The following is a 25,545-nucleotide window of genomic DNA, read 5'->3' as shown; positions in this document are numbered from 1 at the left end:
TATTTCTAAACTACATACAGCTTCGGACGACAGCTCAACTGTTAAAGATTTTTTTTAATTTATTTTTATTAATATAGATGTTTGATATCTCAATTAATTTTATAAATTTTAAAGTTAACGAATCTCAATTATTAATATCTTAATTCTAGTATCTTATGTTAAAGAATTGGATGTGGTTTAGATACAAGGGAGGGTTATCCTCTTGAGGGGGAAAAAATTGATGAGATGTCTCCTCCCCGTGCAAATCATTATTTGAAAAAAAAAACAGATTGTTTGAGAAAACAATTTAATTTTGATGATTGATGTCTGAATTAATCTAAAAATACACTCTAACTTTCGAACTAAAGAGAACAGAATTCCTAGCTAGGTAACATCATGGGTTCTTTTTTCTTTTCTTGCCTACAAGAAATATCTAATTCCAAAATGCTGATAAAAAAAAAAGCTAAATCTTGAGAAACTACCCTTCATGGTAGAAATTGACCAAGTCACTAGGTGATTTATCAAGGTATTTGGGTTTTAAAAAAAACTCAATTCGGTTACTATTTTTAGTAGGCTAGTTAATGACTTGATCTACTCAGACAACGGATTAATATATTTCAATTTATTAAGAGAGATAATGTTGATGATATTCAATATATAGAGAGAATTTGAATATCTCTTATGCAAAATCTCAGATATAATTGAATAAATTAAATGGATATTGTGTGTTCTCTAGACATAAAAGCTAGAGATAATTTGACTAATTAGGTTTTGAGTTTGCTTCTTAATGGTCACGAGTTCGAATCCCCTTAGAATTACTAGAAGCTTACATGATCATTAACTTCAGAACCTCAGGGAATCATAAACTAACCCGAATATTCACATTCACCAAAAAAAAAAAGATGAACAGGAGCAAAGCCACATTGGGGTATGAAGGGGCAACTGCCTCAACTTTTTTTCTCTTTTTAAAAAATAATTTTTACATTAAAATATTAATATAATAGCTTAAGACATATTTTTCAAAAGATAAAGAGTCAAGAGACAACGTATTAATGTGCTCTACTGCGACTGTCTGCATTCTCTCCTCGCAAAGACCAAAGTAAAAACTTTTATCTTTGAATCCATTGAAAAATGCTTCTGGTGTTTGAATTATAAACTAGTTGTCTCAAATCTTTCTTTTATTTTTGTTTAACAGATAGAGAAGTAAAGGGATATGTGATGATTTTATTCTATGAAAAAATCAACGCATATAAAGAAGGAAACTAGAAATATTCAGAGAGTCAGAGAGAACTTTTTGTTGTTGCCTATGTGGTTTGTGATTATACCATCAAAACTCTCTATGTTTGATACTTTGATTCATTAGCTCCTCTGTAATATCAAAGCTTTGTGGGCATTCAAGGCAAAAATCTTAAGGGATTACAAACCTTTACAATTTTCGTTATGAATTATTTAACAATATCATTGACATGCAGTTTAATGAGTTGGATGATCGTTTTATTGAGATGAGTACAAAGTTATTTTTTTGTGTGGAATGTTTAAACTCAAGTGACTCTTTCTCTGTTTTCAACAAAGAAAAGCTTATTCGCCTTACTCTTTTTTATCCCAATGAATTATCTATAGTGGACCTTATGGTACTTGGTGACCAAGTTGATACGTATATTATTGATCTACACAGTGATGATGAGTTCTCTAGTATTGAAGGTATTGCTAGTCGAATTTGATATTTCCATTGAGATATATACATTTCAAATTGTCATCACTTCTACTAGTTGCAACCGCTACAGTGGAAAGAGTTTTTTCTGTCATGCATGTTGTCAAGAATAGATTGTGAAATAGGATGGGAGATAAGTGGATGAATGACAGTTTGATTGTATACATTGAGAAAAATATCTTTGATGATATTCATAATAAAGTCATTATAAAACGGTTTCAAAATATAAAAACTCGAAAAGAACAATTATAATGTATTTTTTTTCAATTTTAAAAGTATTCTTAAATTAATTTTATTTGATATGAGTTAGTACATATATTTCAAATTGATTTCTCTATATAATACATGCATGTCTACATAATACATAATATAAAACATTTATTAGTAATTTATCTTTTTATTTAAAAATTTTTGGCTTCACCACTAAAGATGAAGCTAGAGATGCTATATATATATATATATATATATATATATATATATATATATATATATAAAGTTATGGTACAAGATACGGAGGTAAAATTACGTGTGTATAAGCTTTAATTGGCACATGTGTACAAGTACAATACACACATGTAATGCAAGGTCTTAGTATACACTTTTTTGGTGGTTTGCAAGCTGCGAGACAGCCACTTAATTAAACGAAATAGACTTGTGAAAAGAAAGAGGATATTGTTGGCTGGCCGTCTTTTTGTGCATATAATATTGTCTCGTGAACTTCTTGTTCTCCTCTCGTGAACTCCATTATAGACTTCCTTCTTCATCTACTCCATTATTAATTCTTGGGACATTGCTCCAGCCACGATCCGAGGCATGAAACTCCATGCTCTCTGTCATTTAGCTCTGTGGATGACTGGACTCTTTGTATCGTTCCTTAGAATTCCTATTTTAAGGAATACGTACGCTCAGAAAATAATCTTTTTAGAATGTCAATGTGGATGGTTTTTTTAAAACTCAATCCTTTCTATTAGATTGCTTCTTTTATTTATGAAATTATATAACTAAATAAAAAATAGGCAACTTGAAGATAAGTTTATTTTAATTAATTAGGTTTGTTTAGTATTTTTTTTATTAATTATATTAACTCGAGTTGAATTGGTTTATTTTTTTAATTTTTTTTTAATTTTATTTTATTTTTAACTTCACTTTCCAACAACTCAATATTCTTCTTTTTTATTGAGTTTTTTTTTTTCAATTTGATCATCTAATATTATATTACTTTGGGAATTGAATTGTTTAATATGTTTTCAATTTATTTTATATGAAGTTATCTTGATCTCATGAACTAAGTTTTTTTTTTTTTATCAACTTTAACTTTCAACACTAGATCTATTGAAAATGGAGCTTTGTAAGTTTTTTTATTTGTTTTTTATGAAGTTATATCGGTCTCATGATCTAGAACGCGAGTTTAACAGGTTACCTCAAGTTGACTTGGATTTTTTTAGTTTTTTAAATTTATTTTATTCGATTTTATCCTTTAACATTGAATTGGTTGGTAATTCGACTTTTTTATTTTTTTTTATTTGCTTTCTATACAGTTATCTTAATCTCATGATCAAGGATGTTGGTTTGGCAGGTTGACTCAAGTAGTTTTTTTTTCTTTTTTAATTTAATATTTTTTTTAGTTTCATACTTAAACATTAGTTTTGTAAACCCCGGTTTAGTTATTTTTTTTTAGAATGATGGATTATTGAATTAAATTAATTAAATTAATTATGTGTGGAAAATATGACGGGCTAAATTTAAATTGGAGGGGATCCAATTTATTTAGAAAGTGAGAAATTGAAGGAAATTGAAACATTATTGGATCAAATTAAAAGAAAGAAGTGAAGCTTTTGGACCTAATAGCGATTATTGATTTCATTGATTTAATGTTATGCTTCATTTGTGGTTAGTTAGTGTTAAATAACTTTGATTTCATGTTGTTTTGATGTAATTGTGTTTATTGTTATGAATAATCATTGAAGCTTGATATATTTAACAGGGTACGTAAGTGGCATGTATACAAGTATGATAAAAAAGAATAATAATAAAAATTGGATTTTTATCCAACTTGGAACTTTGGCTTTATGGATGAAGTAAGAGATGATGGTTTCAAAAAGAATTTAAAAACTTAGTAAAACGCATTAAAGGTAGAATTATGAGGGAATAATAATTTTGGATGATAAATTATTAAAAAGAAAAAAATTAATTGTGTTTGAATGGGTGAATTAGGTTTAAATAGTGGTTTAAAACTTTGATTACAATAAAATATCTTCCCCTCTTTGAGATGAAAGAATTCGGCCAGGATAAAAATAAATAAATAAATATAATTGGAGGATATGTGTTGAATTGTTGGGATGAGAAAATTACCATGCTCCAATAAATGAACTAGATAAAGATTTGAAATTTGAAATTAATGAAGAATTACCCTTCTCTTTTTCGGTTGAAATTCGGAATGTTTAAATAAATCATTTAATACTATTTATTATAATATTATTTTGTATTTATTTTTTCAATTTAACTCTTCAGCAATTTAATTTTTATTTTATTTTTAATTTTATCATTTAATATTATATTATTTAAAGAATTTTTCTTTATAATTTTTCTAGATTTTTTTTTGTTAGGTTATATATTGGTCTCATGGATTTAGCTTTTTTTATCATTTTTTTCTAATTAATTTTTTTTTTCAATTTCATCCTTCAGTTAGTTGAAAATTGAGCTTGTTAAATTTTTTTAGTTGATTTCTATAGGATTATATTGATTTCATTACCTGAGTCACAGATTCGACAGGTTAACTTGAGTTGACTCTGATTATTTTTTTGAATCTTTTTTTAATTGATTATTTTTTTGGATCTTTTTTTAATTGGGCTATGTAATTTTTTTCGATTTACTTTCTATGGAGTTGTTTTGATCTCATGACTCGGGTCACAAGTTTGAAAGGTTGACCAAAGTTGACTCTATTCATTTATTTGGGTTATTTTTTAATTTAGTATATTTTTCTAATTTCGCTCTCCAACAATTCAATATATATATATATATATATATATTCAATTAACAAAACACTAAAGAATGTTGCTAAATCACTATAGCCACACCCACAAAAAGTTATTCATTAGAATAATATTTTGTGTTTTTTTTTAAATCCAGCCTTCACCAAACCAATCTTCTTCTTCTTCTTCTTCTTCTTCTTCTTCTTTTAGTTTTTTTATTTAATTTTATCTTTCAATATTATATTTCATAATTTTTTTAAAAAAATTTATGTTGGGTTATATGGTGTCTCATGGATTTAGGTTTTTTTTTCTCGATTTTAACCTTCAACGTTAGATATATTGGAAGTGGGGTTATGTATTTTTTTTTATTTCTTATATGAATTTATCTAGATCTCATGACCCAAATTGCGAATTTAAGGAGTTAACCTGGGTTGACTCAGGTCATTTTTTTAGCCTTTTTTTTCTTATTGATTTTTTTTTAATTTCATCTTCAACATTGGGTTAATTGGAGATTGGGCTTCATATTTTTTTTTGTATTCTCTTTCTATAGGGTTATCTTAATATCATGACTCGAGTCGTGAGTTTGGCAAGTTCAATCTGTTCTTTTTTTTGTTTGTTTTTAATTGAATATCTTTTTAATTAAGCTTTATAATTTTTTTTATTTGTTTTCTATGGGGTTCTTTTGGTCCAATGGCCCAAGTCATAGTTTTTACAGATTAACCAGAATTGACTTGGTTTTTTTTTGTCCTTTTTTTAACTAGAATTGTGTTGGAGCCAAAGTGAAGAGAATGATTGTTCTAAAAGAGTTTGATATTTTATTCTTCATTAATTGATGGTAAGAAACCTAGTAGTGATGATTGATTTCATTGATTTAATGTTATGCTTTGTTTGTGATTAGTTAGAGTTAAATGGATTGTTGAGTTGATGATTGAGTGACTTTGATTTCATGTTCTTTTGATGTAATTGTATTTGGCATAGACAATTATTGGCTTGGTCATTAATTGAAAGAATTAATAAAGAATAACCACCTTCCACCTAGATGAAAAATTTGACAATTTAGAGAAAATTAGCCAAATAGAAATTTTTGAATGAATGTTGATTTAATTATGTTTATTTGGGTTAGTTGAATAATTGAATGCATGGTTGACAAAGGAATCAAAGGGAAAAAAAAAGGTGGTGTATTTGATTAAATTGGAACTTAATATGGAAGGAAATATATTTAATGGGGTAAATGGCATGTGTACAAGTTTGATGAAAAAAAAATAATTCAGAACTTTGGCCAAATGGATTAAGTAAGAGATGATGGTTTCAAATAGAAGAGAAAAACTTAGTAAAATGCATTAAAGGTAGAATTAATGAGGGAATAATAATTTCAAATGAGAAATTATTAAAGAGAAAAAAAAATTTAATTGTGTTTGAATGGATGAATTAGGTTTAAATAGTGGTTTAAAACTTGGATTAAAGAAAAATATATTCCCTTCTTTGAAATGAAAGAATTCGGCTAGATAAAAAAAAAATTGAAATATATGTGTTGAATTGGTGAGATGAGAAAATCATCATGCTCCAATAAATGAACTAAATCTAGATAAAAATTCGAGACTTGAAATGAATGAAGAATCACCCCTTCCTTTTTTGGGTTGAAATTCAACAATGCTTAAATAAAAAAAAAAACAAGAGAAATAAATTGCTCATTTCTTTAAAAATGATATAGTCAACTAAATATGTTGGAATTTAATGTTAATTGAATAGATAGGAAATTATTTTCGAGACAAGAAAAAAATTATATGGTTATAATAAATGAAAAGAAGAATTAGTGTATGGAATATTACATAGTTGTGTTAAAGTACTTGAAAAGATATGTTGATTTGACTAGTAGAATTGTGTAGATGTAATTATTCTTGATTGAATATAGATATTGAAAAATAATTCCTGGAATTTCATGTGTGATTAATGGAAAAATTGAGAATGTTATGAAATGTTTAAGCAAAACAATGAGTTGATGTAATATTGAACTCTTGTGGATTTCTATTGAAATAGGAGAGGCAAGAGGCTCCGGAAAATAGCAGATAATTACTAGTCATGCACCGAGTAGGTGTCCGGCACGCAAGTAGGTGTCCGGCACATAGTCTCTTCTGACTGAAAATTTATTTAATTTATCTATATAATTAAAAGTACATTACTAGAAATCCCAGAAGTTAATGTTTGTTAACTGGAACAAAAAACTAGTGCCCAATAAAGGAACGGTTGGAGTAGTGTCTCTAGTGAGGGACTAGTGTCCAGTAAAAGAGCGGTTAGACTAATGTTCTTGGTGAGGAACTAGTATATGGTAATGAAACAATTATAAATATATTTGAGTCATCATAAAAGTATATGGGAAAGATATCTTTATATGAAATTGAATTGAATTAGTGTGTTGCATTGTATGATATTTTTTTATAAAATGTTGATTTTTATTTCAGGACCATCACAACAATAATATAGTTCTTGCCCTTTTTGCAGACACTTTTTAGGTATTTATAGTATGATTTTTGGAAAAATATATATTTAAAAATAGATAATATGTATGCTTTGAGGATTGTAATATTCTGTATGAATATGTAGAATATAAAAATCCTTCACTTATTAAGTTGTTTATGTGTTGGATGTTTTTATTGCATATTATGAAAATCATGTGCATGTGTTAGATAATGTTTGATGTTGATTAATTTCATTTGAGCATCCTATTAATATGTTAAGTGAAAAAAAATCCTAGATTTTTATGTTAAATTGAGAATTTGGTCGAGAAAGAAAAGTGAGGATGTTACAAGTTTGATTAGGAATTGGCCTTCATGATTTATTTTGATTTTTTTTCTATTGAGTTATCAAAATCTTATAATCGAGGTCAAATATTCAACAGGTTAAATTAAGTCGATCTAATATGTTATCGTATAAATATTAAAAAAAAATGTCATCTTGAAACTTTTTTAAAGTCAAACCATACTTTTATCAATCATTTGAATTGCTTTTTGAACCCACCAAATCAATTGGATCATATTGAGTCAACTCTCAAGCAAGTTGATTTTAAATCCGAGTTAGCCAAGGAGTTAGATCAGGAAGTTTCAAGGTTGACTCGTTAGTCTAGTTTTATAACAATACAAATAGTTCCTTTTTTTTCTTTTGATTGAATTTTTTTCCTTCAATTTTATCATTTAAAATTTGATTGATTTTGAATTGGTGTTCATAATTTGTTTTGGTTTACTTTATGTAAGGTTATCGCAGTCTCAAAAAAATATCTCGATATTTGGATGGTGCCTAGTTTTGCAAGCATCTATTTTTGTTATCATAACATTAAGTAAAAAGGAACAAAGTTGTTAAACTCAGCAGAGTCCATGATTAAAGTAGCAATTTTAGTGAGTTAAGTTGCGAAACGCAAGTTAATGTAATATTTCATCGTCTCAATACTAAAGAAAATATATCATCTTGAATTTTTTTTAATTAAACCATATTTTTTATCGGTCGTCTAGGTTATTTTAAACCCATCAAGTCAACCGAGTCACGTTATGATAATTTTCATGAAGTTAATTTTAAACTAGAGTTAGATAAAGAATTGAGTCTAGAGAATTGAATGTTGACATGCTAGATTGAACCTAATAACAATAACAAATACTTTATTAGGGGTTAAATAATTTTTTTAGGTTCAAAAAGATTTTAATTTAACTTGTAGCTTAGCAAGTGCAAAAGAACTATTTAATAACTATAATAACCAGGTATTAGTTGGTTAATCATTTATTGTCGTTTAACAATGCAATTACAATTAATATATTGCAAATTGGAATCACTTCTCCAAGCACTCTCAGAGAGTTCTTGATGTATATATATTCTCGTGTTCGTAAAAACACCAAAAACAAATAGAAGAATTGGTAAATACGTAAGTTACGACACCTCCGGGAAGAAATAAATTAACACACCAGCCACTGTGCAGTAGTGACACGTGTCATAAGGAAGTGGGAGGAATTAAGATTTTCAAGGTGGACAAAAAGTGTACGCTGGAATCTGGATTTGGACCACCATAATTAATAGCCTCATCACTGCCACCCTTCCGTCCCCCAGATTATGTTTTTTGGGGTTTTTTCTGTTTATCAGCTGTTAGTCACGTCAGCACATCAGCTCGGCTGGTTGAAAAGGATTTTCCTTTTTTTTTTTCTAATAATAATAAAGGAAATGGAGATCACGGAATTAGCTGAGCTATCACGGTGTTAGTCTCTTAAAATATAATATAAATAATATACTTAGTTAAAGAGTAAAAATAAGAATAAATATTTTTTTAAAATAGTTATAAAATAAGTTCTTGTCTTTTAAAAATAAACATGAAAAAAAATTTAGCTAACAGTTTAAGTTTTTAGATTAGGTTGATTCTTTGACATGATATCAAAATCTTGATGATCATACGGTCACGAATTCAAATTTCATCAATTTTATTTATTTGATAAAAATTAAGCACAAGTTAGTATGGATCTGTGCGAGTTTCAAGCTCAAAAAACTTGCACTCAAAAAAATATATTAAAAAATAATATAAATTATATCTTGAAATCTCACCTAACGGTTTAAAATTGATTTAGAGATGTCACCTAACTACTCAAGATTTCACCTAACAACTTAGTAATAATGGAAATGGAGATCACGGAATTAGTTGAGCTATCATGGTGTTATTGTCTTAAAATATAATATAAATAATATACTTGGTCAAAGAGAAAATAAAAATAAACAGTTTTTTTTAAAAAAATAGTCATGCGGTCATGCTTAAGTTTTTAAATTGAACTGATTTTTTGATATGATATTGGAACCTTGATGATCATGCGGTCACGAGTTTGAATCTTATTATTTTTACTTATTTGATAAAAATTAAACAGAAAATAATATATATCCACACAAATTCTCCAAAGAATTTTCACTTTAAAAATATATTTAAAAATAATATAAATTTTATCGTTTTACATGAAATGATTCCATCTTTTCTATCAGAGTATTAGTTCCTTTACTGTTTAGAATTATTTAATTTTTCCTTTAATTTAATATTAAATATTTTTTTCTTAAGAAAAAAAAAAGGGGGGTGGGGCTAGGTCACGGATCATTCTGGAATACGAAGATGTGACGCAAAAAAGGTTTAAGCTGCGGCTTTGCTGTAGATGGTGCATGTGAATTTGCTTGTGTGCACACAACACCAAATCTCTCTCTAAGATTCTTAAAATTATAAAGACAAAACACAGCCTTGTCCCAGCCCCCTTTGTTCCTATTACAGAGAGCCTCAATTCATGCAAATCTAACCCAAGGCATGTCACGGATTACCTTGAGCCCCTCAACTTTTGCCCTTTTTTTTAATTATTATTATTATTATTATTATTTTCTGGATAATATTCGGAGACTTCTCTTTTGTGCCGTTCCTCGAGTGAAATGGCCAGTAACATAAGCTATTTTGTGTGGCCCACAATGTGTCCAATCGAAGGGACGCATGTCACACGATAATAGTACCTGCGTATCAAGGCATGCATGCAATGCCCTGTGCATACACATGCAAATTGTAAGATTGCCCTTGCAAGATGGATGCTGCTGCTGTCGAATATTACGAATTATTGTGTATATTTGCATAAACTATTTTAACATTATATTTAACAAACTATAAAGGGCGTGGCTGTTCCGCTGTCACAATATACATCTTACAGTGAAATTACTATTTTATTTTAAAATGAAAAAAATAATACTCTTGATCGTGGGAGTGCTTTGAATTTTTTTTTCCTAACCCATTAGCCATTAAAATATTGTTTGGGATCATCTAAATCTTTTTTTTTCACACGGTTTTGTTTTTGTAATTACTTGGGTTACAAATGGTGTTTTGATATTTTTCACAACCACGAGAAGTAGATAGCATCCTTGCCATTTAAACAGCATATTCCGTGTTATTTGGTGCTAAAAATTGATTTTTTATTGTTTATTTGGATACGTCATCGTATTCTTTTTTATATGGTGTGATGCGTAACAATATATAGTGATTAAATTATTATCAGTGATTCTTTTTTTTTACATTCGGTCTTTTCTCTTTCTTGTCAAATAAAATGTATGGTTGTTCTTTTTTTTATTTTTCAGTTTTAGATCTCACTCTTTTAATTTCTTATTTTTTTTTAATTTTTTTATAGAAGTTTTGTTTTTTTTTTCAACTTAATCCTTCAATTACAGTTTCTTGTATATTTATTTTTCATTTTGATTCTTGTTCTTTTTATTTTTAATTTTTTTCTTGGTTCTTTTGCTAAATTTTTTATTTTGCTTTCAATTTCATCCTTCAATAAAAAAATTTTGTTTTTTAATTTTTTTCAATTTGACCCTCATTCTTTTTTCTTTTTTTGCTAAAGCTATTTTTCAATTCAATTTGACCATCCAATTAAAATTTTTTGTTTGCCCTATAATTATTATTTTTTATTTTCATCCTCATGTTTTTAGATTATTTTATGTGATTGATTTTTTTTCCTGATTCCATCTTTTGATGTTTGATTTGTTAGGGATTCGGCTTTGTATAATCCTATTGTTCTGGATAATTTTTTTTTTAATATTGATTTTGTGATTATCTTCAATTTCTTTCCTATTAGTTTATCTCGATCTCATGACTTAAAGTCACAGGTTTTGCATGCTTTTTTTTTTAATATATATATATTAGCATTGTTTTGTTCATGTTTGATTTTTCAAGATATTATTTTAATTCATTTATATATTTTTTTAATATATGCAAATGAACTTTATTTTTTAAAATAAAAAATATTTATTTTTAAATAATATTTTTAATATGTTCAGCTTTATGTAATAATTTTTTTAAAATGTAAATTTGTTCAGTCAGTTTCATTTGTTTATATCTTTTAGGTCATAAGTTTTTTTGGTATGAATTTATCTTTTATTTTTAAATAAACAAGTTTAGTAAAGATAATCAGATAAATGTCTTATTTTGGATGATTTAATATATTCATCTATATTCATCTCTCAATATTTTTAATTTTTTTAATTGTTGTTAACAATTTCTTTTATTTATTTACATAGATAATTATTAATTTATTTAATTAGATGCTTACATAGTTATACTTTAATTTAATTATTAATTTATTTAATTAGATGCTTACATAGTTATACTTTAAATTTTATTATGTAAAACAATATATCAAAGTTGTCCATATACCTAATATATTTTTGGGATAAAATTATACAACTCACAGCAGCGTAACGTAGAGTAGATAGCTAGTTTATTATCAAAACATAATCATCCATCTCTCGTTGCTCTCTCTCTCTCTCTCTCTCTCTCTCTCACCTCACTAAGCTAATCCATTAATGGCAACGTTCAATCTCGCTTTAATCCTCGGAACTCCTTAAACGACGCCGAATTTCTCCTTGCAAAACAAACCCCACCTCCAAAATCTGGAATTGAAGAGCATGATTCGTTCGTTGGCTCTGATCGCTGGGACATACCCTCGAAGAAGCTGGACCTTGTTAAATACAAGTTGGATCAATTTAATTATTTATATATATATGAACAGTAACTAGGTTGAAATTCTCTTTTGATTGTTTGGGTAATAATTTAATGTTAAGGTTGAAGCCTGAGCAAGGGGATGCAATATTAGCTTTTACAAGATAGATAATTGCAAGTTGGATTATCTTATAATAAGGGTGCTTAAAAAAACTTGTTTATGTTTAATATTTGTATTATTTGACCTGACCCGACTTGTATTATCAAAGTAGAATAATTTGGGTGCTATGATATTTATAATCTATGATGTAAGTATGTTTCTAATTAAGGACACATGAAAATTAGCAATATAAATCTAACTTGTGAATATTTATAATATTCATAAAAAATTTAATCAAACCCGATTAGGTCCAAACAATAATTGAATGGATTAATTTTATAATTTATAAAACATCAAAAATTTGGCTAGATATAATTAGGAGTCCAAACTTTACTTATAATTACTTAACTCATCCCTCGTTCAAAACAAAAATTAGAATAGAAATGACAACAAATATTTACATATCAATTATTTTTATTATATTTATATCTTATTTATTATTTATTAGATAAAAAAATTTAAATATTTAATAGGTGAATATTATTTATTATTTAACACAAAATAAAAGATATGATTTTTATAATATTTATATTGTATCTTATGAGATAACTATAGTATATATCTATATCCGCCAAGTTCATGTTAAATTATATATCATCTAGGCACAGCATAACCACAAGACGTGACAAATGAGAACCTGTGAAGGGCCTCTTGGCTTCCTTGTTTGGGATTTTCATTAACATCTCTTCAATCCCTCCAATTATTAATAGAATCAAAATTAGATACTAACTAATTTATTTGGATTTAAACGTACGGTTGGCATCTAGACGACGAGATCCTTGCTATCTCAATAATTCATGAAACAATTTGTCGTCTTTGAACATGCCAGTTGAAGGGACTGAATTTCTCATATATAAAAATTAAAATTTTAAAAGGCAAGTATGGGGGGATTCTGGATACAATTTGCACTAGTTTATTTACCCAATTCCGACAGATTTAGAAGCAGCACAAACGCTTCTGACATGAAGGAATCCTGTGCTAGGCCAGCCAAGCCTAGGAGAGGGAAGGAGTTTCAATAAAAACAACGTAACTATGGTTCTGAAATTAAGTGATGGATTAATACAATTGAACCCTTGTTTGATCTCCTTACATTTGCAGCCCATACTAATTTATTAAATCTGTGTTTGAGAGTGCGTCACGGTGATTTTTCAAAGTATTTTTTTTTTAAAATAGATTACAATAATATATATTTTTATTTTAAAAAAATTATTTTTAACATCCAAACATTAAAAAAAACACATAAAAAATTAATTTTAACCTATACCATGTTGCCTTCCTATTAAAGGAAAGAGATTTAACTTCAAGGTGATAAAGAAGATTTATTTTTTCCTTTGATTTTTTTGGTTCGGTCAACTCTTAAAAATTTGTTAAATCTCACATAATACACTAGGTCATTGCACAGGAGAGGTGCATCTTTAGAAACATAGTCTTGAATAACATGTAAGCTAGCTCAAAAATACCATATGTATGTGATTTTTTAAAAAAAAAAATAACACGAAACGATTTTCTGCTAAAATTCAGCATTCTTTTCTGTGTATTTAATATTATCTATCCCATATTTTTCAGCTTAGTGTATTTAATCAGTGGGCTTATGATATCACACACTAGCACATCTGCAGTGAGATGGGCTTCCTTTAGCTTGAGATTTATTGCACTGTGAACCTGCTTGATTCTTGCTGTGACTGAGGCGAGTCTAAAACATGAACCATCAATACAATACCTATATCCATCGAGACCACTTAATTTATAGGGCTCCGAAGTTGTGAGGCAGGCGATAAATTCTATAAATGAGAAGAATAACGAGGGACGAGAGAGAGAGAGAGCCATACGGGCAGCACCAAAAAGATAATGAGCCAACGGAAGCTTTCATCTTTCAAAGATAAGTTACTAGACATACATCTTATGCGTCAGGGAAAGAACAGTTTGACATGTAATCTCGTATGATGGGTGTAGATTACTTTGAGTGATTTACTCCATCTTTTAGGACAAGAACACTTGAAAACTATTAGTTTTGATCAACCGGCATACAGGACAAACATTGATTAACGCATCACATTCTTTACACAAGCAGAGATGCCTACAGGGCATTAACAACATGGACACTTCCCTTGTTTTGCATGCTCGACATGTCACATGTTCCTTCAAGCCTTGATAGTTCCAGGGGAGAGGCTTTGCAGGGTCACCTGAAAAGTTCAGGTAGTTGTTAGGTTCAATGTAAGAGGCAGCATCATCAATCTCATTGTCTCCGAATCCTTCCTTCCCTTGATCAGCGCCCTGTGAAATTGCCTGCTGGAGGTTGCTCTTCAGGACATTGACAACTGATTCATTGTACTTTGCTCTATAGTGCCAGTTCTGGGCTTCAGCAGCCACCTGCCTTATTCTCTCAATCAAGTCCTTGTTTTTACGGTTTATGTTCTCTATTTCTCTGTCTTTTTCCTGTAGCTTCTTGCTCACACCCTTCTCCATGGCAGCAAGCAAAGAAGAAATATGTCTCTGCTTCAAGTCCCTCACCCCCTTAGCTAAGTACTCCTCCTGTTTGAAGGAGATTCATTTAAAGCCAAAAATTAACAACGCATACACTAATATGTAAGTAGATGGTTTGATCCCGCACAGTGGGGGGGGGGGGGTGTTCTGGTCTCCAATCAAGTAATCATGAATCCAAGAGATCTTCATAATAATTGATCTAGTCCCAGTAAGCACTCAGAAACATGAGAAATCATTTCAATTTGGAAATCATGCACAAAATTGCAAGCAGTGGGAATGAGATAAGAAAGCAGAGATAGTTTAATAGCATGTAGCATAACAGCATGCCAGAAGTGTTAGTGTGACCTGATACCTGAATCTTGATATACTGATCAAACTCATCGTTCTGCCGATCAAGCTCAGTCCTAATATTGTCACCAAGGGACAGGATGATTGAAGGTGCAGCACTCATACTTCCACTTGCAGAAGTTATGGATGAGTTGTGTTCATCATCATCATAAGATAGACGCAACCCTGTTGAAACAGGGTTTGGGTTTGGAATGCTTGCTGAGCGGTCAGCTTCATCCTGACAAATGTTATAATTTAACGAAATCTGTAGCTTTTGCTGTCTGCCAAAATCTTCTGCTTCCCTTCCACGTTTATTGGCACGGAGGATAGGAGTTCCATGTTCATTACCAAAATAATTCACTGGATCAATGCTGCATCCAGCTGCCACTAAAACAACCAATGGCATATTACAGATCAATCAAACCACTCTCTCTCGAAAAAACAAAAAGAAAAGGAAGGAGCAGGAAGAGAGTGAGTCTGTCAAACTATAACCAAAGAAGTAATTATAGATTTGATATCTATTTTCAGTAATTGAGACAATTAAGAATCTTTTATTCTTGATTTCTGTTTACTCATTTAATTATTTAATCTCATTCCTGTAATGAAAGGACTATAAAAGGTATGAACTTGAATTATGAGTTCACGACAATCTAGCATAGATCCCTCACATTCTGAGGAATGAAAGCTGTATGTTCGATTCCAAAAAAGTTTCATTGTCAATGCCCTAACTATCATAAAGAATAGGTTCTCTTCTTACAGGCACCACAATTCTTGTAGTTCTAAATAGAAAGCAAGGATAATAGATAGGAAATAGAAATGCAAATAAGAAATAACAGGAGAATTGATAAATATTATAGAAAACTCCTAAACAGTGTCAACATCCTAAAAGAAATTAAGACTCTGAATCTAGATAGTATTATACACTATTATGTGAATTCGAACTCCACAATAAACTAGAAGCAGATTAAAACCTAAAATATTCAGGAAAAAAAAGAAGCCCAGATACCCATTCCTTTTTCAACACATGCATAATGCCTTGTTATCCGTTCATAACACATCCCACAAAACTGGTTCCAGGAACTAATAACATTTAATTACGGGCCCCTGGTGCCTGAAGCTCATTATCACATGACCATACCTAGGAGGTTTGTTACATCACACTTAACAAACCAATTAATTCATTTGCTAGAGAGGACCACGAGCAACCAGAGTAGACACATAAACCATAGACAATTTACAGAATCAAGCACTAAGAATAAAAAAAGAATATAACTTAATGAGATGAGAACTCACAATTACCAAACAACTGCAACTGGTTTGATGCGTTAGTCTGATAAGGAATATGATTCTCATCCATGAAAACAGGAAGCAAAGAATTTCCATTGTTGCCCCCCAGCATTTTCTTGCCAGCAAAACCAAATTTATCATAAAGTTATAACAGCTTAGGAATGGCACAACTACAGGTGATATTTCACCTGAAGAAGAAGAAGAAGAAGAAGATCGTTCACAAGATCACATCACCAAATTCCATATCTAAAATCACTACTCAAACTGATTGGAAGAGACAAATTTTCTTTTCAACAAATTGATGTTTCAAATAACATGCATGTTAGGCTAACTGTGAAGACTTGCCTCAAATAATTCAACTTGGGCTCAAACTTAAAAATTCAATATTATGTTGATCACTCAAAGCTGGAAATGTGGATGCCTGATGATACCTGTAAGAAAACATAGAAACATCATCACATAACTGTTCAAAGTCAATGCCGCAGCGAGTTAAGCTAGCTAGGTGGCATATACTTCATACTACAGATACAATACATACTAAGATATGAGGTATATAAAGCATGGTCATCAATTCGTAAGAATGCACAGAAGACAAGGTGTATAGTATTTGAGGCAACACAATTGTTTCAAGAGTCTGAGACACATGGATACGGTATTTTAAAGCCATATAAAGCTTGTGGCCATGTTACAAAGGGCAAATGAAGTACATGCACCGCTATAAGACATAATTATTTTTAAACAGGTTAGACACTTGCACAGGTTCTAGAAGCAACACAAGCAAATACATAGGATGCAGTGCTCAAAGGAAAAGAGTTTGAAAAAGACAACAATATGCAAGTATCATCCAGCACAAATGCAATAGGAATTTGTGCACAAAGCTTGGCTGTTATAAGAGTAATTTTAGGGGTGCTAACACTTCTACTAAACTTTTTACTAACATCACCCATTGCAATCATTGCAGGACTTAATCTATCACATCACTCGTTAAATAAATAACACAACACTCTATGTTAGATTTTAGCAGTGTTAGTATCCCTCGTACTATTCTTAGGTTACTGTTGCCCACTTTTTTTTTTGGTTCTAATGGTCAGATATCTTCAAGGAAGCTTTCACACATCAAGGCTGAGTTCTTGCAGGAGTGGGCTTTCCCATTGTCAAACAGTGCATTCACACGAAATTTCTTTTTCACAACCCCTTGGATATGAATCCAAGATGATAACGAGGGAATCAAGCCTTCCTGCCACTGAACCAATAGCTCGAGGGTTATTTTTCTCTTAGTACAATGCTGCATCCATTATGTTAGTGAGAATAAACACAGACCCACTTTGATGGGGTTGCATTGCTTGCTGGGAAGAAATGCATACATACACCAGCCCCGCTTAACCATCACTACATGGAATAAAAAATAACAGGATTCAACAATTTCAAAATCAAGTGCAAAGGGCCTAAACATGATCACCATGCATCATCATAAAAAGCAAATAGATGAAAGAATAAACAAAAGGGAATTAACCCAGAATAATATCTCTAATTATACTACTAAAAGTATTTGATATATAGAATAATAATAGAAATTAACCGTTGAAAAAGTGTTTTCCCTTTACCTTTGAAGCAAATAAGATGAGGAATGAGAATGTTAAGCGAAAAAATTAACTGATAGAGAAGAATTAACATCAGAAAGAAAGATGCTTTGTGGCAAGATGGACAACTGGTATGTGATTTGTGAACAAAAGATGAAAACTTGAAAGTAAGTCTCTTGAAAATCATAAGACAATTTTTTTTAAAAAAGGAAGATTTTGTTTTTGTTTTGGGGTAACTACACATGGAAATGTAAATTGACTTCATAAATATGGAAAAAAAGGGAAAAATATATAAAAAGCATATCTGAGAAGCAACAAGATTCAGATCACCATCAAGTTTCACAAAAGAAACAGAAACCATCCAACCCAGAAAAAGAGATAAAAAACAAAAAACAAAAAACAAAAACAGGGCCAAAAATACCTCAATATGCTAGATGATTTCGCTCAGAGAGCACAAAGATCCTGCAAAACCAACATCACATGTCAATCCATCTACAGACAGACCAGGCAACAACATCAAAAAAGAAAAAAGAAGAACTTGAGAATACCTCGAAAAAAAAATTATTTTGAGAGAAAAAAATCAATCATTTATAGGATCTGAAAGAAACCCACATGCATCATCAACTCGATAACCCACAAGAATAATAATAATAATAAGAACAATAGAAATAGTAACGGAAGAAGGTTAAAAAATGGTTATGGTAGTGGGATGGTTATAAGGGCAGGGAGAAGAGGATGTTGCGGTTGGAGAGTGGGAGTTGGAGAAAAAAATAATTTGAGAAATAAATTATTCATAAAATTCTTTTTTTATTATTTCCTTTTAAATTTAATGCATTGGTGGTCTGGTTTGATGTATTGTACTGACAAAAAAAAAAGTGAGGTGGCAGTGACTGCCTGTCACTGACTGCTTTTGCGTTAACTGGTTTACGCAAACACTGAATTTCCTTCCCTTCTTTCTTGTTAGTAAAATCAATAAAATACAAAAAATCACAAATAAAAATGGAGAGAAAAACTATATATATATTCCAAGCAATATTGACTTTATAAAAATAGACTGAATTTGATAGATATAGATATAATTCAATTTAAATGAATAAATATTTTTTAAATAGTTATATTATTTAATGAATAATTGGTGAGCAAGAATATTGTCAAACTCAAATCAAAACTCATCCTAACCTCTTTAAATATATATTTATACTATATAGATATATTTATCAAATATTTATATTTTTTTAACACAATAAGATTTCTCAATATTGATAAAAAATACACACACACACACACATATATATATATATATATGTGTGTGTGTGTGTATTATTTTGTATTAATTTAAATATTTAAATAAGGTATATATACCTTATTTTGTATTAAGGAATACCCGTAATTCAATGAAGAATTTATAAATATTTAAATTTATTAGCCCATGAATAATAATAGAATATAAATATTAAAAAAATCAACTCATAAATACCTATTACCATCCCAAAAACATAGTGAAAAAAACTTTAACCGTTGAAAATGTAAATAAAGAATACTAAGTTTTGTTTTATTATTTACCATTGATTTGAAATGTTTCCTTGTTTTATTGCGTTAAAAAATCTCGAGTATGTTACTTACATTTAGTTTTTTAATATTATTTATTCATGTTAATAATTAGCTTTTGTATATTGGTATTTAGTCTATTGGTTTGGAAACTTATTATGTGTTTGTTTGGTATTATAATAGTTTTAATTATTATAGTTTGAGAAATTAAACTTTAAAAAAACTATAAATTATAGATTTTTCTTAACTAAAGTTTTAAAAGATAGTTTTTAATAATATCCATATAAAATTATAATGTGTATTGATTAATTATATACTTTCAAATATGTGATCGGGTAAAAGGTATACCGCAGCACATAAAATAAATGGACTCTTAATGAAATTAAAATAAAAAGCTACCTAGTTTTAAATGACCGGCCAACCATATTATAAGAACTAAGGAGGTCCTACTCGGGAAAATAGGGTAGTAATTGTTCATTTATTTTCTATGTTCTTTTTTTTATTATTATTTTTTAAGAGATCAGGGATGATACATAATTAGCAGACTTTATTAAAGAATTGATCAGAGTCATTAAGTTATTAGGTCAATTTGTGAATCATCGAGCCAACCTAGATCAATTATAGAGTTTCCTTATTCTTTTTTTTTTCTCAGCATTGACTTGATTAAGTTTTGATCAGGTTTGTTCATATAGTGGAAATAACCCTAAAATCTTAAATTAATTGGCAAGTAAATAAATATAAAAGAATAAACACAATCAATCACACAAGAGCACACACGGGATTTACTTGGTTCAACAACTTAAGCCTACTTCATGGGTGAAATGATCAAAGAAATTCAATATAAAAAAGTAAAAGATAATAAGATGTTGTATAAAATTGATATCTCATCTAAAATTTCAAAGTAAGCCAAAAACTCACATTTTCTCTCCTCTCTCTAGCCATTAAAGTGTAGAGAATGAAAGCATCCACAAACAAACCTTGCTCTAAAAAATATTAATCTTAGGCTTTTATATATAGACTAAACACATGGATATTTCTTTCTCACTTAGGCCTATAATTTAAAATAAACTCAATAAATATTCATCTTAACTTAAATTGAGTCAACTTACAAAACCTGAACTTCTCTTTAATTGCCTCCATTAAGCACCTCTTAATGATTACATAAATCAACCAAGTCCAAGTAATGCTTGAACTTAACTGTAAAGATAGGTTTTATCAACATATCAGTAGGGTTCTCAACTGCAGCAATCTTTTTCGCTATTACAACATCTTATAACATAATATATAGGATGAAGTGGTACCTAACACCAATATGTTTAGTCCTTTAATAATACATTTAATTTTTTTTATCAAATGAATAAAACTCTGGTTATCACAATACAAAATAATCAGCTCATGTGACAAACTAAGATTATCAACTAAACCTCTCAGTCATAAAGCTTTTTTCATTACCTTTATCAATGTCATGTACCTAGTCTTTGTTGTAAACAAGGTAATAATAAATTGTAAAATTACTTTCTAGCTAATGGTACACATCCTGATAGAGTGAAAACATAACATGTTAGTGACATTTTTATATCCAAATCATCATTATAATCTGAATCTACAAAGCCTTCAACCTACTTCTTAAGATACTGCATCTATCATATATAAAACCAATATTTGCAATACCTCTAAGATAACGAAGCATTTATTTCATGGTTTGTTGGTGAACTTTACTAGGATTTTCCATAAACTTGTTGACCACATTAACAACGTGTGAAATGTTTGGACAAGTGCAAATCATGATATGTAATGCTTCCAACTACACTAGTATATGGAACACCTAACATATGCTCTTTCTCCTCTTTACTTTTTGGTGACAAAGCTAAAGATAACCTTAAAAGGGCTACAAGTGAAATACTTAATGGCTTTGTAGTCTTGCATACCAAAACGTTTAAGTACCTTCTCAAGATACTTCTTTTGTGATAAGTATAAATTATCAACGTTTTGATCTCTATGTATATCCAAACATAAAATCTTATTTGATGCATCTAAATCCTTTATCTCAAACTTATCACTCAATTGATCTTTTAAATTGTTAATCTCATATATGTTAGTGAAGAGTAATCATTATATCATCAATATATAACAAGTACACAAATAAACCATTTAAAAGTATTATGAAATACACATAATTATTATACTCACTTTAAAGGAGTCATGTCCAAGCTACAAAGTATCAAACCTTTTGTGTCATTTTTTAGTGGCTTTTTCAAACCATTTAATGACTTCTTCAATAAACACATATGGCCTTTCTTAGCTTGAACAATCAAATCCTTTGGTTAATGCATATGGATCCTCTCCTCTAACTCACCATATAGAAAAATTATTTTAACATCAAGTTGATCACGTTATAAGTAAAACAAAATAACTATTGCAAACAATACTCAGGTGAAATTATACTTCATAACTGAAGCGAATACTTTATTGAAGTCAACATCTTCTCCTTGTGTAAAACCTTTAATAACTATATTTTATGTTTTAAATGTTGAATCCTCAACTTTTAGGATTTAATCTTTCCCTTTTATAAATCCATTTGTACCCAGCAATCTTTTGGCTATATAGTGGTTTAACAAACTCTCATGTCTGGTTGTTATAAAGAAACTCAAACTCCTCATTTATAGTAAGCATCCATTAAGAAGATTATTTGTATGAAGTTTTCTTTTTGTAAGAATAAAACTTATGATCATCAAGATTCTCCGAAATATTAAAGGAAAAATTAATTAAATTAGCATAACCATACTTAATTGGTGTTTTTATCTGTTTTTTTTACCTTTTTATATATTGCAAGGTTGTTCTTCATGTGCATTTTTATCACCAACATCATGTGTAATTTCCTTAATATGTTTAAATAAAACATCTTTCTGTACTATCTTTAACTAGTTAACCTTAATATTCACATTTTTGCTAGCATACTAGTTCATTTTAACATCAACACCAATCAACTTATTTTTTTTGTAAAATATTGTAGACTCATCAAAAGTTACATAATTACTAGTAATAGACTTCGGTGATTTGGGATTAACACACCACAACCGATATCCCTCTACCCTAGATGCATAGCCTATGAATATATTTTAGCCTGGATGCACACTAATCATCAAATATTTTGATGATAACAAAATATGTGATTAATGTTGTATGACTCTTACGATAACATAATATACAACTGATATTGTTTAATGTATATTTATGTATATGTTTTACATTGATGTCTTAAACCAACATAAAATAATGTTATTTTGATTGATTTTGTTTGTTGCATTGATATGCTAGAAGAATGCTAGTTAAGTAATGTTTTGATTTGAATAATATTTTCATATGAATAAGTGAATCATGCATTTATAAACATATTTCTTGGTATTACTAATATTATAATATGTAGGGTTTTCAAGAGATGTACAAAGTTCTTGGAATAAACATGATAGGTTATCTTAAGTATAATGATGCAATCAAATCAAGTTTAATTGAAGATGATCTTTATCAAAAGAGAAACAATGAAAGAGCAACTAAAAACTTATTTATTGTCAAAAGTTATGGCTTCAAGATAATGGAAGCAAGGCATAAATATATGAAGTGATGCAATAATAGTTTTTATCTTCAAACAATAATCTTTAGATGATAATGGCTTTCAACTTCAAATATCAAGATCTTGTAAAAAAAAAGGTCTTTCCAACTAACTTTTAATTTATTTAGGAACCAATTCTCATACTTACAAAACCTAAAAAAATCTAAAAAAAAAAACAAGAAAGGACCAAAGTACATAAAGTGACTAAAAGACTGAAGTACACAAAATGAGAACCTAAAATGGTCTAGTTGATTTAGAAAATGGATTAACATTTTGAGAAATGTTCTGACCGGTTTGTAAAATAATCTAACTAGTATTTGAAAATTCTATTTTTTTCCAACATCTTTGGAACATTCTAACAAATTCTAGCAATGAGCTAACTAATTCTTAAATGGGCATAAATATTTTGAAAAGTGTTCCCAACAGTTAATTTGATATTTTAGCCTTATAAATACCTTGACTTTAGCAAAATGATTAAGAACATCCAAGGCAAAATTTTGATCATATTCTCACTATTAATAAACTTTTAGAACCTTAGTTTCATGATTGATTTATCCAAAAACAAAGTTGGATTGTCATTGGCAAAATTCCTTCTAAAGTTTTATTTGTATTCCATTCAACTTTATCGAAAGAGTAATATTGTGAAAAGTGCAGGCGACACTTAAACTTAGGAAAGCCTCCTAAAGGTTATTTAAGTGGTTTGATACTTGTTCATTTACTAGTATTGATGAGAAAAGGTTTAGTAATCTTGTACCTGTTAAAATAATGAGAGTTAGGTTTAATCTTTAACTTGTGCAAAAGTATTGGGTTTGGTCTCGAACTTGTAAAAAGACTGGATTTCTTGAGCCTAAAAAAAGATCGATAAATATTTCAATATTTGACCTATAATAAAGATTGTATAAAGGTTTGGTCTCACCCATAAAGTAGACTAAGTGAGTGTTAGTAAAACTCGAAAATGATGGTTTAAGAAGAGGAATAGACGATTATCTAAACCTTTATAAAAACCTTGATGCACTTTTTCTTAACTCTTTCTTTTATGTATTTGTGACCGTCTTGAACCATTAATTGTATTGGTTCTTATTTAAGTTTGTTTATATTTATACTTTAGTTAGTTGTTTGAATTGATTATTAGGTTATGCTATATTTTACTTTAAGTTAAGAATGAGTTTCTTATTGGTAACCTAATTCACCCTTATCAGGTTCACCTAGACTCTTAATATACATTTATTTGCTCTCACCCTAAAATTTATCTTTTTTAACATGAGCATAAATATGATATCCAAATATTCTTATCTTAGAGTAATTAGTAAAAAAATCAAACCTAGGGTTCTTTCTTTTTTTTATCTAACACATACAGTTAGAGAAGATAGCTAAACTAGTTGTTGTTGTTTTTTTTATTGAATAGAAGCAATAAAAGTTGTCTAAACCTTCACATTCAAGCTTCCCATGCAAATCATAAGTTCATCAAAATTAGGTGGAAAGGGACCAAGCTCATAGTAGAGTAAAAGGTGAGTTGATAAACAAAAACAATCTTTTATTATGGTGTATTCCTAGCAATGCGATATCTAACGATTATTTCATTCTTGCAAAACTCATCAAACTCACATGGGTAGAATTCAAAATCACTATCAGTTTTTAAGCACTTGATCTTCTTACCAATTTGCTTCTTAATTAAAGTTTTTCACTGCTTAAAGGTGATGAACATGTCACCTTTTCTCTTCATAAATACACCCAGGCCTTCTTAGAATAACCATAAATAAATTCAACATATATTGTGCTTCATCTTTTGACATAATAAAAGGACCCCAAAGATTAGAATAAACTTAATCCACAATACCTTTGATATGATGGATAGTCGTACTGAATTTTATTATGCATTATTTATCATAAACATAATGCTCATATAAATCTTTATTTACCTATTTTATGACTATACAACAAATCTTATTCTCCTTATATGTCTCAGTCGTATGTGTCATAACTAGGTGGAAGCACTATACAAACCAACAAAAAATAATATAATGACTTAATCAATAATTGTTAAACCTTGAAGATGGTAAGGGTCGTTAACCAACTTTTCTTTCATTATGACAAGAGCACCCTTACAAACCCTCAAAACTCCACATTTAGCACCAAAACCATAACCTTAGGAATCAATAACACTCAAGGAAATCAAATTCTTCTTTATCTCTAGAACATGTTGAATCTTTAATGTTCTAACAATCCTATTATACATCTTAATTTGAATTGTATCCACACTAACAACAGAAAGTCATTTGTTGTCTTTTAATAAAACAACACTATTAACAACTTTATAAGTGTTAAACCAGCTTCTATTAGAATAAATATGAAATGTACAACGGAAATCAAATATCCACCCATTATATGAGCTACCAATAAATACAGC

The 25,545-nt window shown here is 29.2% G+C and overlaps 1 protein-coding gene across 6 annotated transcripts; it reads right to left on the bottom strand.

The window, feature by feature from the left end:
- Positions 1-14,148: 14,148 nt before the first annotated feature.
- On the bottom strand, positions 14,149-18,765 carry LOC133696733 (E3 ubiquitin-protein ligase BOI). Of its 6 annotated transcripts, none has more exons than XM_062119005.1 (7): positions 18,529-18,763; positions 18,402-18,442; positions 17,443-17,789; positions 16,746-16,831; positions 16,407-16,588; positions 15,139-15,500; positions 14,149-14,834 (listed from the first exon to the last, which is right to left on the bottom strand). In XM_062119005.1, the coding sequence occupies exons 5-7, from the start codon at positions 16,510-16,512 to the stop codon at positions 14,283-14,285; spliced, it is 1,020 nt and encodes a 339-aa protein (XP_061974989.1). In that variant the 5' UTR covers positions 16,513-16,588; positions 16,746-16,831; positions 17,443-17,789; positions 18,402-18,442; positions 18,529-18,763; the 3' UTR covers positions 14,149-14,282. The 6 variants fall into 6 exon arrangements, with proteins under 6 accessions (XP_061974989.1, XP_061974990.1, XP_061974993.1 ...); XM_062119006.1 differs by having other exon boundaries at positions 17,721-17,789; XM_062119009.1 differs by having other exon boundaries at positions 15,139-15,494; positions 16,746-17,789; positions 18,529-18,765.
- Between the last annotated feature and the right edge of the window lie 6,780 nt (positions 18,766-25,545).

Source organism: Populus nigra, chromosome 6 (assembly GCF_951802175.1).
Source record: "Populus nigra chromosome 6, ddPopNigr1.1, whole genome shotgun sequence".
NCBI lineage: Eukaryota > Viridiplantae > Streptophyta > Magnoliopsida > Malpighiales > Salicaceae > Populus > Populus nigra.
This window is presented reverse-complemented; position numbering and strand designations above follow the sequence as displayed.